Genomic DNA, 14,079 nt, shown 5'->3' on the forward strand with positions numbered 1-14,079 from the left:
CGCGTCGCCTGCCCTTATCGGGTCTCACAGCTTTGCTGCTCCCCACACCCGCGAAGCCATCACGACACGACTCCTCCCATCGCATCGGGCCGAACGCCTCTCGTCGCCGGCGGCCAGAGCACCGCCGCCGTCAGGTGTCGGCGTGAGATGGCGACGCGCCACCTAATCACTGGCCAGAACAACTGCGCCCCGGATGGCGCGTCTTCGTCCAACCCCTTCGGCGCCCTCGCCAACGCCCTCCTCGGCCAGTCCAGCAAAGCGCAGGTGAAGCCCTAACCCCTAGCTCGGCTTGGGTTAGTCTCTCTAGCTTTAGGGTAACAGTCGCTGCTGCTGTGCTGACCGTTGGACTTGGATCAATCGGCGTCGTTTAGGTCGGTCTTCTGTGTGGTGGACTAGGTTTTTCCTGCCGGTATGCTGCTTTGTACGACAACTGCGATAACTGTGCCAATTTAGTGGAATCGCGAGTTCACTGAATTCGTGAGGGGCAAGTGGATCTATGCTGAGAGAAATTCCGAGTCTAGATGTTCCCAATTATTGGCCAAATATCGTTGATCCATGTGTTGTGCTGTCGCCTGCCTCTAATTGTGCGGGGCGTTGGTCTAGACTGTGACGCATGGATCGAAGGTTATATATATAGTTGTTTCCCTTTAACATACTTTCAAACCATGTTCCTGAAGTTCTGGATACATGTAACAGTCACTAGCATGCTCATTTCACCAATTAAGTGCTTGGCGAATTATGTTCACGGAGGATTTCTTATTGACCTAATTAGTTTTGTGCTACTAATCAATTGTGAAGAAACTGTTTTTGTCTCTCACCAGTTCCAATGTTTCCTTATTAAGAATATGTGCGGATGGAATTGGAAAAGCGGGATGGTTAACGTTGAAATATAGTAACAAATAGTAGCTTCAAACCAAGAGAACATTGTCGATAACCTTTTCTTCGTGCAGTCAATAAAGGAACTTCCTGGAGCTTCAGTTAATGTTCCAACTACTTCTGATTATAGTACATCTGCTCCCTTGTCTACCATCCCGGGTTCAGAGAACGAGTTCAGGCAAGATCAACGACCACCTGGATGGGTAATGGTGATTCTCAACTCTGTTTGTGTTTGCCTTTTGGGCATTCCTAACTGTAATTGAACACCTGCAGGGTACCGAATTCATTCATGGTGGTTCTGCGAATGATTGGGTCGAATCTTTTCGGCCTCCAGGCCATCCTGTAGTTGGAGGGCCAGCACCAAACTTTGCAGAATTTGATCAAATTTACAGCAATGCAGGCACTACCTCTGGACCAGCCTTGGATGGTAGATTTCTATATCTTAGCTTTTCTGTGTACTGGATGGTTTTCTATTCACTCCGTGATACCCAAATACAGCACATCGCAATGACTCCAACATATGTTTCAGGTCCACCTCAAAGGGTTTTATCTGGTGTCCTGCATTCTTTTCTTTCAAGTGGCCGAGCTGGTGTGCCATTTCAACCTGTTCCAATACCAGCTCTTGGTTTGTCCGAAGGTGACAAACAATGTATACGTGATCGTAGCTGCATAATGGCACGCCATATTTTGGCTGATCAGCCCGAAGAATATATACAAGCACAGGTTAACTTGTAACTTATTACCTTTGAAAATCACCTTGGACCAAGTTGGTCTGAACACTTATTTCTGTCCCCTTTTCCATTAGATCAGCACAGTACCTTACTTTTTAACTTGGTTCTCGTCCCCCTGTGCTGCTTATGTTTTGTTCATAAATGATGTGACATTCTTTTCTCCCATATCAGGTCAATACGTTGCTGCATTCTCTTGATATTGACAATAATCATCGAATGAGAAACCCCCTTCAAGGACCGTATCCAGAGATGGAGGAGTACTGGAATCAATCCCAAAATGCTTTGAGATCTGCTCCAATGCACAATGCTGCAGATCAATGGATTACTGAGTTTGGCAAGCAAAATAATAACCCTGATGATTGGGCACACTCTTTTGAGCAGCACCATGGTCCCAATGGTTGGGCCTCTGAGTTTGAGCAGGTCAGAGCCTTCAACACCTGTTTGATATTTTTACAAGCATCACTCATGAAGCATGCCTTTATATTGGTCTAGTTAATCATTGCATCCTACAAGCAAGTTTAACTATACCGAAGATATTGGCTGACTTTGTACCCTGTCACCTATGTTGCATCGATACAGTTTTCTTTGAATAATTAGCTATTTTAAATCAGGTAGGATTATGTTTCCACAGATTTTTTTCTTCTTAAATTTCCATATCCTAATCAAAGTCCTTATATTCAGTTGAATCTGGCTCAATAAATAATGTATCCACGTATCCAAATACAGTTCTTAAGTTTATTTGTATCTGCACCATATCCCTAAATCTGCAGTGTTCTTTGAGTATTTTCCATTCCTAATCAAGATTTTTATGTGAACAATGGAGAACTCTGTGCAAGTTGGATTAATTCTGATTCCTGTTGGTTCAAAATTGTGAATTTTTGCGTTTGTGAAATCCACAGGTAACACAATTCAAGAAAATAATAATGAAACACTCATACTGGGTCCAAGTTTGTATGAAAATGTATGGCTTTGGTATATGACCATCACCCAGTTATTATCTGATCTTTCCTTGACTGTACCCACTAATAAATATATGGAATGCTTGTTCATTGCTACGGAAGATTTTTATTCATAGGTTTTAAACGCTTGTGTTATCATAGTCCCTAACTTGTGCAAATAAATATACATCAATGGATGATAGCGGTGGCAATTTCTTCACAACTTCCAAGTTAATCTCAGTGTTGGTGAATGGACCGCCACTTTCGAGATATCTATGTGTTGTATTTAAAATAAATTTTAAGATAATCTTGTGTAAATATAGTATTATACTTTTTGCTTTATGTGCGTATTCTAGAACATGAAGCAACAGAAAGTGCAATTTCTTTTAACACATCTGTGTTGAATGTTGACTTTTTTGGCTTACCTAAAAGGGAATAAGACAAAGCCATGCAATTTTTCCTATGACAATCTGCATAATTATCCTATTTCAATATCGTTAATTAATATGTTCAGTTCTTGGATATGTGGTTTAAGTTATGTTATGTGCTTTTTTGTTGTCTCAGCATCAATCTCAGATGGGCATGGGTCAGATGGGAGGAGCAAATATGGCAAATCTTGCAGCTATGCAGCAATCCCGTATGCTTGCACAAACATTATCAAGTAATAATGACCCAAAGTTTCAGGTATATATGACAACCTGACTTGTTCATGTAGCTGTATTTTGTTTGCACATTCTGTTTACCTTAGTGAAAAAATGCTTGACCGTAACTCGTGCTAATTTATTGAAGCCAGAAGTCTCCCTTTATTTACCATTGTACATTTATTTATTTTATGAGGAAACATCCTGCTCATATTATCTATGCAATTGATGTAATTGCATATCGGCATGTTTAGGCTATATTTACCTGATTTGCTATTGGTTTCGCGGTTCGCAATTCGCTATCCCGTACATATTGGGTTCTTTAAGGGGGTATACATCTACGATTCGTGAATCAGAGATTCGGTTTGCGAATCCACAGTTTCCGATCCAAGAGACGATAGTAGGTATAATATGTGTATGTAGTATAGCAAACAACCGTAGAATATCCTAGTAAGTCTTGTACTAGTTGAGCTGGACTAACATTAATAAGCTGTCGGTTCCCAAATATGTTTGGAGATTAAATGTCACCCCATTTAGTAAAGTGCATTGACATTGCCAGCCACAGGACCCGTCTTCATCCTAAAAAACAAGTCTCCTCGTCTTCTTCAGTTCTTCACAGGAAAAATCCCAACTCCCGAGCACTCTCTCCCCCTCTTCCTCCCTCCCTCTCTCCTTGCTGCTGCTGCTGCGTATCCTTAGCCACAGCGAACTACGTATCAGGACTGGATGGTGTCCTCTGGACATCTGTGGCTGAGATGCACCACGATGCAGGCTGCTGTTGTGCTTCTCCTGGAAAACCATAAAAGGAGGAAAGGAAGCTGCCATTGAGCATCCACGACTGCGACGCGCTGGCTGCTGTCACTTCTTCACATCACTCTTTTCGGCAGAACCAGGGTAACCGCCAGTAATTTCGTTTTTGATGTCAACCGTTGACTTCGATTTGGTTTGTTGGTTCTCCTGGATTCGCAGATTGGAGACCGAAACTGAACCGATCGCAGCGATCTTGAACCCCATCTGGTTCGGTCAGGATCGCTGTTCGAAGCCAGTTCCATCAAATTCAGTAAATATGGTTTGGGCTAAACCAAAATGTTTCTAGAATGAGCCTAGCATGCCTTAATTACCTGAATGAGTTCCTCAAAAAATCAGATCAGACCTCCTAAACAGGATCTAGTTTCAAAAGTGATAAGGGTTCCATTGCATGTTGCTCATAACTGCTGTTTTGTTTCCTTGTACTGCCGTACAACACCATTACTTTCAATATATCGTGTCATATATGCACATTTGTTGTTTGGAATTACTATTAATGCCAAAAATGATGACTTTCTTTATAGAAATTAGAAATAGAATGATATTAAATTATATTTACTTACTATCTATGTTTTTTTGAGAAAACGCAAAAAACTTTGCGTCTCGATGCATTGATTAAGAGAGAAAGGCTTGCCCAATGGGGCAACACCCCAATATTACAACGCTACATGACCAGCTGCTAATAGTCCGTCGGGAGCAAAGCTCCGAGCCCAACTGCCCCAGCACTAGCCCAAAGCTTAGCGCCTGTCTTGATCAGCTCGGTGAGTAGGGCGATATTGAAAGTCGCAATGTCGAAGATGGCCACGTTGCGATGCTTCCAGATCCACCAAGCTGTGAGCATGATGAGAGAAGCAGTGCCCTTCCTGAGCTGTGGAAGGGTGGAGCTGACGGTCGCCTGCCACCAATCTGCGAAGAGGACATCCGCGGTCGGCGGGACACAAGTGGATTGGATCCAAGAAAGTACCTTATGCCACAACGAGCGGGAGAAGGGGCAACTGACCAGGAGGTGGTTTGGCAGGCCAGCCAAAACTTATTATCTATGTTTTGCTAGATATTAAATACACAATATTTCATGTTCCAAAAACACAAATTTGTTTATATTGAATCATGGGAACTCTTTCTTATCTCTGTATCTTTTACCAGTGATATGATTGTTTCTAGACTTCAACTCAACCAACCTTTTGCTTGCAACCTTATGATACTTCCTTGTCCCTTTTTGTAAGAATTTTAAATTCTTCCAGTTTGTATCATCTGACTTCAGCACCTGATGGTACTTCCTTTTCCCTTTTTGTAAGAATTCTAAATTCTTCCAGTTTGTGTCAAAGATGAGCCGTGGTGAACTTATTATAGAAGATAATCAAGTAAAACAAGGTTCAGCATCCCAATCCAGTGGCTGGGCTGATGAATTTCAAACACAGTACAATGCTAATGCAAACTCTTGGGCAGATCAGTTTGTGCATGAAGAGGTAATACCAGAGAGCTGGATATACATAAATATTTGTGTGTCATGCAAAACAAGGATCTAGTTTTCACCAGAGAGCTGGATGTATGTAAATCAATTTATGTCATGCTTAATGGGGATTTAGATCCGGGCAATGTAGAAAAAAATGGAACATATATGATGATATTGCCATTTAGCATAAACCTATCTGTGCTGTAGCATACTTGGTGGTGGCAACACTGATGCCTCATCTTCCACGCATATCTTCCGTGTGCTGATTATTTTCTCACTAATATTTCTTCTCCAGCTTTCACAAGGGGCAGACAAGTGGGTTAGTGAGTTTTCTAGTGAACGTAATCAGGGTGGTCTCAATGAGAAGTGGGCTGATGAGTTCTCCAAATTGCATGTGGATGATGAATGGGCAGAGGAGTTCAGTGGAGGAGCTTTTGGTGAAAGCTCTGCTGATCCATGGGCAGATGAGTGAGTACAAATCATTTGTTCCTCTGTGTCTTTGCTTTGTCATGCCAATTTGCTAATGTTATTAAGGTTTAGTCGACCTCTGTTGCTTCTTTCTCGAAATGTTGCCCGACCTATCTTTGTCAGATTTCTATAAAAACACTAGGTTTGGTCAATATGGACAACTGTTTGGGTTCATTTATTTCTACCGTTTTTGTGTTATGCTGTTTTACAGGAGCTCCTTTGGTATACTTACATCTTACCATCAACTATTTATCATGTTTTGCTTGTAGGTTTCAGAACCAATTGTCCGCTTCCAAACAGAATTCTGGTGCTTCTCGAGGGGTTTATGTTTTTTCCGAGATGAACCCATATGTTGGTCACCCTAATCCAATGCAGGAAGGACAGGAGCTCTTTCGCAAGGGCCTCTTAAGTGAAGCTGCTCTTGCTTTAGAGGCTGAAGTTTTGAAAAATCCTGATAACGCTGAAGGTTGGAGGTTACTTGGAGTAACACATGCTGAAAATGATGATGATCAGCAGGTGATTGTGTCTCACTAGCATTGTTATGTTCACATGCCAAGTATTAACATACATTTTTGGCACTCCTGTTGTACTGATTATTCTCGCTATGGTTTTTCAACATGGATGCGTTGCATGTTTCTGTGCAATTGTGCATCACTTCTGTTCACCATTGATTTTTAATCAGATCATTTTTTACGAAGTATTGTTTTACCTAATCTGAGAGGCCAAAGCCTGAATTTATTCAGGGTAGCTGAATTTGTTGTTGTTATGTAGCTCCTTTGATGTAGTATGCTTATGCTCTAGTTTAGTTTTGTATACCTTGCAAGACTTGTGCATAAAGTAAAAATGACTATTTATGGTAAGTTTTAGAACCTTAAGATCAGTGGGCTGAACTCCATGCTTTTTCTTTGCTTAAGGAGACTGCTATTTCTAATTTATTGCTTTGCTTTCAGGCCATAGCAGCAATGTTGCGTGCACAGGAAGCTAATCCAACAAATCTGGAAGTCCTTCTCGCTCTTGGTGTCAGTCACACAAACGGTGAGTTCTTATTATGAGGGCAATTCAGTGCCATGCTCAATCTGCTGAGGTGCTCTTCAATGAAATGAAGTTAAATTGTCATTGGAAGTAAACAGGTTTCTGCATTATGCAAGCTATTTTTTTTTGCCAGGAATTGTAAACAACTAAACTCAATTAGTCCTTGTTCCAGGGAAATTTTTGTTTTCTTTTATAGTTAAAAATAGTTCTCCCATGGTCCAAGCTTCCTCCCTGAGTGTCAATAATAGTTATGCCCACAACATCTTTTTATTCAATATTCTGAAGTTTTATTGGAGCATGGATATTTAGGTGTATTATTACCCTGAGAGGATTTATTTATTCTTGCAGAATTGGAACAGGGAGAGGCATTAAGATATCTTTCGAGGTGGCTTCAGAATCATCCAAAATATGGGGGTCTCGCCCCTCCACAGCCAACAGATTCATTTTATGGTCCAGATGTCAGTGACTATATATTTTCATAATACATATATTTCAACTTACTCGTTGTTAAATCCTGGCATCTCCAGCTTCCAAATATATCATGCATCTGTTTTAATTTTATTGTAGCTGTGGTCATGTGCAATATGTTTTCTGAAAACTTATCTCTCAACAGGTTATTAGATTGTTTAATGAAGCTGCCAAGATGTCACCTGAGGATGCCGATGTCCATATAGTTCTGGGTGTCTTATACAACCTATCAAGAGAATATGATAAAGCTATAGCTTCATTTAAGACGGCACTACAGTTGAAGCCCCATGACTATTCTCTCTGGAACAAGCTTGGTGCGACCCAAGCAAACAGCATCCAGAGTGCTGATGCGGTACTGGCATATCAACAGGTAACTCGGCAACATCCTTCAACTTGCAACTTTGGTGAAAGTTTTGTGCATAAGTATATTTATATGTTGGTTCAAATAAGTGCAGCACATTGTCGCTATAACAGTTGATGGTTAGAATAGTCACTTGATCACTTTTTGTCGAGCTCTAGTAGTTGCTACTTGGGTGGAAACTGATTCTTGTCTGACAGAAAATCTATTTAATAATATAATGTCCCCTATGATGTTTCTACATGTTAAACTTGTTTGAAAATCTATTTAATAATATAAGGTTGCATCTTGCATGTCACAAAACTTTGGGGCATCGCTCTTTGATGTGGATTAAGTTTCTGTATAATTCCCTGATTGGCAGCAAGATTGTGTTTGCGTGAAGAGTTCAAATAACATGCTAATGTGCTGCATTCCATTACATGTCATCAAATTATTCCAATACAATGAATTGCCATTGATTTGACATCAAATCATACTACGGAGTAACACTCTTTTTCCAATATATAAACTTGTTTTATTCTGGAAGTATATGTCTGATCAAAACCATCTTAGCGTACAGTACAGAAAATGCTGTAGACCATGGATATCAGGTCTTTTAGGGCATCTCCAAGGGTGAGCCCCCATTTGTCCTTCCCATTTGTCCATTTGGAGGGTGTTTGGACAAATGAGGGTGGAAAAAATATCAAGTTGTCCAATGGGAACCCCCATTTGTCCTTCTCATGAGTGTTTGACATGTGGGCCAAGTGGACAAGTTTTGAACAAATCGGGACTCCCTATTCTCTCCCCAAATTTGGGGAAGAAATGAGGGGTTCCCATTGGTTTGTATATTTGTCCAAGAACCCCAAATGGACAAATGGGGAGAGTTTGGGGGGTGCCCTTGGAGAGGCCTTTAGCTTATTATCATCATTGTTGATTGTCCCATTCAGATGTCCTAGCACTTGAGGAATGCAAGCATGGAACTAATCCCATTTTGTTGCGTTTTATTTCAGGCTCTAGACTTGAAGCCCAACTATGTCCGTGCATGGGCTAACATGGGAATTAGCTATGCCAACCAGGTAATTCTTTTCGTGCAGCCCGCTATCTTATTGGACATGCAATTTCATTTTTCATAAATACCTTCTGATGTGAAATAAGAAACCATATATTGATGTCTGCCATCATTACATAAGCGACTCTGAACATTACCCCACTAGTACACTAACTGACTGACATGCTTGCCATCATTATATAAGTGAGTCTGTGTTTTGACTTCTAGTGTTGAAATGGTTGTGTTCTGCTATCTAGCTTTATCCTCAGTATCATGAAAACTCTGGGTATTTTTCATGCAATGAATGTCATCTAGTGACTACCTACCTTATGAATGGCTGAACACTGAAATTTATTTTTTATCCGTGATAACTGACCACAAATTTTCATTATAATAACAGATTGTAATTGTCCACATATAACCTGTCTTGTGATGATGTTTTCTGCGCCTGCTTATGCAGGGTCTGTACGAAGATTCTATTCGATACTATGTGAGGGCGGTTTCCATGAACCCAAAAGCTGACAATGCCTGGCAGTACTTGAGAATTTCTCTTGGGTATGTCTTGGTCATTTGCTTTATCTAAGTGTGAACCTTGACGACAAAAGATGATGGTTTTAATTTACTAACACATGTTTTCTCTCTCTTTCCATATCAGTAATGCTTCGCGAAGTGATATGACTGCCGCATGCGATTCCCGCAACCTTGATGTCCTGCAGAAAGAGTTTCCTCTCTGAGTCCCAGCATTAGATATTAGCGCTTGCTCATCAGATCCTTATCGTGAAGGGGAAGCAGAGGGCTAGCAACATGGGATGGCTTTTTGGCTGCATATTCTGGAATGGGAAGGAAAAACTAGTGCAAATTGTTGGTCATTGCTTTACCAAGATGTTGAGTGTATAGAAAGTCAGATTAGCACCCATTTTTTAGATGTGAAATTCCATGGAGGAAAAATGTTGCAACCGGGAGACAACATATGTAATTCTGTAATCTCTATACAGGAGGCACAGAAGAATAAAAGAGGGGTCTCATAAAATGTAAAATTTTCGTGTACTGTACAACAAGATTTCTATACTGCTAATGCAATAATAAGTACATCCTAAATTCTTGATTCAAATTTGCTCAAATATGAATGATGTATCTATTCTTAAAAAACGTCTAGATACGTGTAATATTTCGACAACAATTTAGGATCGGAGGGAGTACAAAATAGCTTTCTGCCTAATAATAGGGCGTGCCGAGCAAACCAGTGTACAAGGTTTACTCACCAAATTAGATGATTTTATTATCTATTAATCGGTTTTATATGTATAAGCGCAAGTCATAGGCACGTTGCTTAATGAAAAATATATTAATAAAACTAACTATTTTGCTTTTTTTAGACTAACTAACTATTTTGCTAAGCACATCTTCTGAGTATTTGCAGTGCATTTCCCCCAGGCTCCAGCTATTTGTCTTTGGCCCACTTGCATGCCTCTCTCAACTGGGCTGCCAGGCTCTAAACGACTGAAATGCCTTCCACACACAACAGTAATAAAGATAGCCAATTTATCCTGTACAGTAATAAAATGATGATAATATATTGGCATAAATTACTTGATTAAAAAATGATGATCATGTATTGTACATAAAATATTAAACTTTCTTCAGGTAAAATACATCATACAAACATAGTGTAAACAAAACATGATACTGACTGCCTGAGTTGCAGTGCCAGGGACTTCACCGCCTGAACGCATTGCGCTCATGCGTATCACGGCCACCTTGGGAATAATATGCGCGGCGCCGGATGCTCTCCTCGATGGTGGCACTGCCACCTTTCTCGGCACCAAATATGCTCTTCTTTTCATCCTCTAAGAAGTTCTTCCCTCTGAACTGGTTTGCATTTACAGTGGCCGCCTCTTTGGCGTCGTCATCTGCAGCCTTCTTGAGTCTCTTCCACCTCTGCTCTTCGTGGACCTCGGCATCAGCCTGCATTTGGCGCAGACGTGCTTCCCTCTCCTCTTCAGACATATGGTGCACGCCTCCTCGACGACGGTTGAGCGTAGGGCCGTTGCTCTTGCCCTGTTGGCTTTCTTGTCTTTGCCGGTCTGCTGAACCAAGTTCTCTTCCATGCTGGCTTTCTTGTCTTTGTTGCTCTTCTGAACCACCTTCAGAGCAGGGGCGGTGATCAGAAGTGGATTTGATATTCTTCCGGACATCTCCAATACTTCTTTGCTTTGAGTCTGAGTTGTCATGCTTTGGATAAGTACGGTGGCGGTCTGATGCTGAATAATGTCTCCTCCTATCATCAGCATCAGAACGATCGCGTCGTGAACGCTCATCATGCTTGGATATCTCCTGCCGCCTTTTCCTTGGCTCATCATCTTCTGCTATCTCCTGATATCTTCTCCTTGGCTCATCATCCAGTGCCATTTCCTGCTCTCGTCTCCTGGGCTCGCCATCTTCTGGTGTGTTCTGCTGTCTTCTCCTTGGCGCGTCATCTTCTGGTCTGTCTTGCTGTCTTCTCCTCGGCGCATCATCTTCTGGTGTGTCCTGCCGTCGTTTCCTCGGAGCATCATCTTCTGGTGTGCCTTGTCGTCTTCGCAGTGCATCATCTTCTGGAGTGTCTTGCCTTCTTCTCCTCGGTGCATCATCTTCTGGAGTGTCTTGCCTTCTTCTCCGTGGTGCATCATCTTCTGGAGTGTCTTGCCTTCTTCTCCTCGGTGCATCATCTTCTGGCCTCTCCTGCCTTCTCTTCCTTGGTTCATTGTCATCTGTATCTGAGGAATCTTCCCTGCTGTCTTTCTTCACCTGCCTTGACCTTTTCACTTCCCTCTTATGCTCTACAGCAGAGTGAACTCTCTTTCTCCCTTCGTCCTTGTCATCACTTTCATCTGAATCGGAATTTTCAGTTGTGTGACGCCTTTTACTCTTTGATTTATGATGGCGATGCCTTTTGTGCTTCCTCTTCTCTTTCTTTTCTTCCTTCTGCATTTTCTCTGCTTCCACCTACACAATAGACAGATTTGTCAGGGGTGTGTTCAGATGAAAATCGACTACAAACCATCAGTGTGCTGCTATGTGTAGATGCGTTTATAATTAAACTACACAGAAGCCATGATTCCATATCAAAGAAAGAAAAATGACTTACTGATTTCTTTATCTCGGCCATCTTGACTGGATTGTTCTTAATCCTTGCAATGGCATCCTGTTCACGCTGCCTTATTAGCAGCAGAGGATCAGAGTGAAGTTTTCTCCATGTGTCATTTGCAGACTGGGGCTTCTCCTCAAATAAAGCTCCCAGTGAAGCTTCCTGAATCATCCAAACACACAAATAAGCATTGTAACTACAAAATCACTTCAATATTAATAGTGATGTGTTAAATAGGTATCTTTCTAAATCCTCAACTCAAGTTTTCCATCTCTATATAGCCTAGACATATAGCTGGTATAATTTAGTGCAACTGTTAAGGGCCCTGAAGTATTTTGGCTACAGAACTACTAAAGCACATGAAACAAGTGAACCGCTTCCTTGAGTAATTCAATACAACTACTAAAGAAGAATATCGATTTGAAATGTCAAATGTTGGGCTCTTGCAGTGTATATCACCAAAAGAAATCCTGCAACAGATTTGGAAACAAGAACCTTAAAACCAACTGTTGTGCCCAGTGCTTTTGTGGGACTTGTGGTCTTTGTGAAATAATGTTAATGAAAATGAGGAACACGCAGATATAAAAGCTGTTGTTGTAGTGTGAGGCAGAACTTTTGGATGTGTTTGGCAAGCCACCAGCGTGGAGCAGAGCTGGGACGGAAATCAAATTCCGGCCTCATGCCCATGAACTCAAACTGAACTTTGATGGGTCGATACGGGAGCAATCACCTCAGGGAGGCTGGGGGAGCAATTCTCGGAGATTTTACAGGTGCAGCGATCATGGCATGGGCTGGGAGGCTAAACAACATGCAAGATGCTTGGATGAGTTGTTACTTGTTATAGACACTGATGGCATCAACCTGCGTTACGCTCTGTTGTCCAAGGAGTTAGATGAGGGTCCTAATTATGCCTTAATTGGTGAGTTCCAAAGTTCTTTCTCCTTTGATTTTGAAGGGTTGATCTGTCGTATTGCCAAGAGGCAGTGATGTAATTGCTCATAAACTTGCCAAGTTCAGAACATAACTAGACTTGTGGCTTCCTGCAGTGACTTGATGAGCTATCGATGCTTGTTACTGATCTGGCAACTAGCGATCTGGCTGGTTCACTAAGTTGGAATGATCCTAATGAACTGTATAATGTTTTGTAAGTAAATAACAAACACAAGATTTACAGAAGTAATATAGCTATTTTCTTTCTCTTTGACACTTGTTTAGGCCAAAAAAGGTGCAAATCCACAAAGATCACTGGACTAGAATCACCAGAGATAAGAAACAACTGCAGTACCTTGGAAGAACCAGCACTCGCTTGAGCAGAAGAGGAAGCTGCTGCTGCTGCTGGGCCAGGTTGCTGCAGTGCTTGGAATCCATCGGAGCTACCCTTGCCGACGCCCAACCCTGACTCGTAGAGGAATTCCAATCTCTCTTGCCTCCTGCAAAAAACTGACATCACATAAGCAAGCGGCAGCCCAATTTCCCACAAGCGGATATGGGGATTTCCTGACAGTTCGTGCGAACAAATCAAAATGAACAGATCCAACCAAATGCTTAGCCCGTGAAACAAAATATATCGGATCACCTAAATTTTACAAACAATCGAACATGACTTCAAAATCCCGCAAATTTTCGCCCAAATCACACACGAATCATCACAGGCAAATCGAAGCAGCCCCAAAAATCACCAATCCAAACCCTACACCGGAGCCGCCCGGGAACTCATCGATCCGGCGGAAAATCTCTACCGAAACTCGACTCCCCCACACCGGAGCCGCACGCACGAAACCCTAGCAAAAAAAAACGAACACAGATGGATGGTACGAGTTGCTTACGGCTTGAATCCGGCCTTCTCCTGGATGGCGCGGAACTCGGCCTTCTCCCTCTCCTCCTTGAGCTGCTTCTTGTACTCCTCGATCTTGCGCTGCTCGTCCTTCTCCTTCTGCTCGGCCACCCACACCTTCTCCACGTTGCGGAGGCTCCCCGTGTGCCACCCCTTCTTGTTCAGAAATTTCATCCCCATGGTGGGCAACCCTCTCCTCTTCCTCCGCCCCCTGCTGCCGCGAGCGCGCCTCTTCCCCCTTCTCTCGGCCTCTCGCTCCTCTTCGCTGCTTCGCCCCCTCCGCGTCTGCTTCGAAACGAGAGAGAGATCAGGAAGGAGG

General features: G+C 42.2%; 2 protein-coding genes across 3 annotated transcripts; one reads left to right on the top strand and one right to left on the bottom strand.

Moving 5' to 3' along the window:
* On the top strand, window positions 1–9,910 carry LOC100836670 (peroxisome biogenesis protein 5). Of its 2 annotated transcripts, XM_003574665.4 has the most exons (15): window positions 2–264; window positions 951–1,079; window positions 1,150–1,303; window positions 1,406–1,599; window positions 1,779–2,027; window positions 3,110–3,229; window positions 5,289–5,459; window positions 5,742–5,914; window positions 6,184–6,430; window positions 6,865–6,949; window positions 7,295–7,404; window positions 7,560–7,784; window positions 8,762–8,827; window positions 9,260–9,354; window positions 9,455–9,910. In XM_003574665.4, the coding sequence occupies exons 1-15, from the start codon at window positions 148–150 to the stop codon at window positions 9,531–9,533; spliced, it is 2,214 nt and encodes a 737-aa protein (XP_003574713.1). In that variant the 5' UTR covers window positions 2–147; the 3' UTR covers window positions 9,534–9,910. The 2 variants fall into 2 exon arrangements, with proteins under 2 accessions (XP_014756666.1, XP_003574713.1); XM_014901180.2 differs by lacking the exon at window positions 5,289–5,459 and having other exon boundaries at window positions 1–264.
* Window positions 9,911–10,362: 452 nt separating this feature from the next.
* LOC100836983 (pre-mRNA-splicing factor CWC25 homolog) lies at window positions 10,363–14,079 on the bottom strand. The gene is made up of 4 exons (XM_003574666.4): window positions 13,753–14,079; window positions 13,212–13,356; window positions 11,927–12,088; window positions 10,363–11,784 (listed from the first exon to the last, which is right to left on the bottom strand). Exons 1-4 carry the CDS (start codon window positions 13,938–13,940, stop codon window positions 10,516–10,518), a joined length of 1,764 nt encoding a protein of 587 aa, XP_003574714.1. The 5' UTR covers window positions 13,941–14,079; the 3' UTR covers window positions 10,363–10,515.

The sequence above is a fragment of the Brachypodium distachyon genome, chromosome 3 (genome assembly GCF_000005505.3).
Source record: "Brachypodium distachyon strain Bd21 chromosome 3, Brachypodium_distachyon_v3.0, whole genome shotgun sequence".
NCBI lineage: Eukaryota > Viridiplantae > Streptophyta > Magnoliopsida > Poales > Poaceae > Brachypodium > Brachypodium distachyon.

What these genes read in the sequence shown, in the direction of transcription:
- LOC100836670 (XM_003574665.4), top strand. Translation starts at nt 148, where the DNA reads ATGGCGACGCGCCACCTAATCACTGGCCAGAACAACTGCGCCCCGGAT. An exon ending in ATCAACGACCACCTGGATGG is followed by an intron (nt 1,080 to 1,149) that starts GTAATGGTGATT and finishes GAACACCTGCAG; the next exon opens with GGTACCGAATTCATTCATGG. An exon ending in GAATTAGCTATGCCAACCAG is followed by an intron (nt 8,828 to 9,259) that starts GTAATTCTTTTC and finishes CTGCTTATGCAG; the next exon opens with GGTCTGTACGAAGATTCTAT.
- LOC100836983 (XM_003574666.4), bottom strand. Translation starts at nt 13,940, where the DNA reads ATGGGGATGAAATTTCTGAACAAGAAGGGGTGGCACACGGGGAGCCTC. An exon ending in CGAGTGCTGGTTCTTCCAAG is followed by an intron (nt 12,089 to 13,211) that starts GTACTGCAGTTG and finishes TGGATGATTCAG; the next exon opens with GAAGCTTCACTGGGAGCTTT. An exon ending in TGGCCGAGATAAAGAAATCA is followed by an intron (nt 11,785 to 11,926) that starts GTAAGTCATTTT and finishes TCTATTGTGTAG; the next exon opens with GTGGAAGCAGAGAAAATGCA.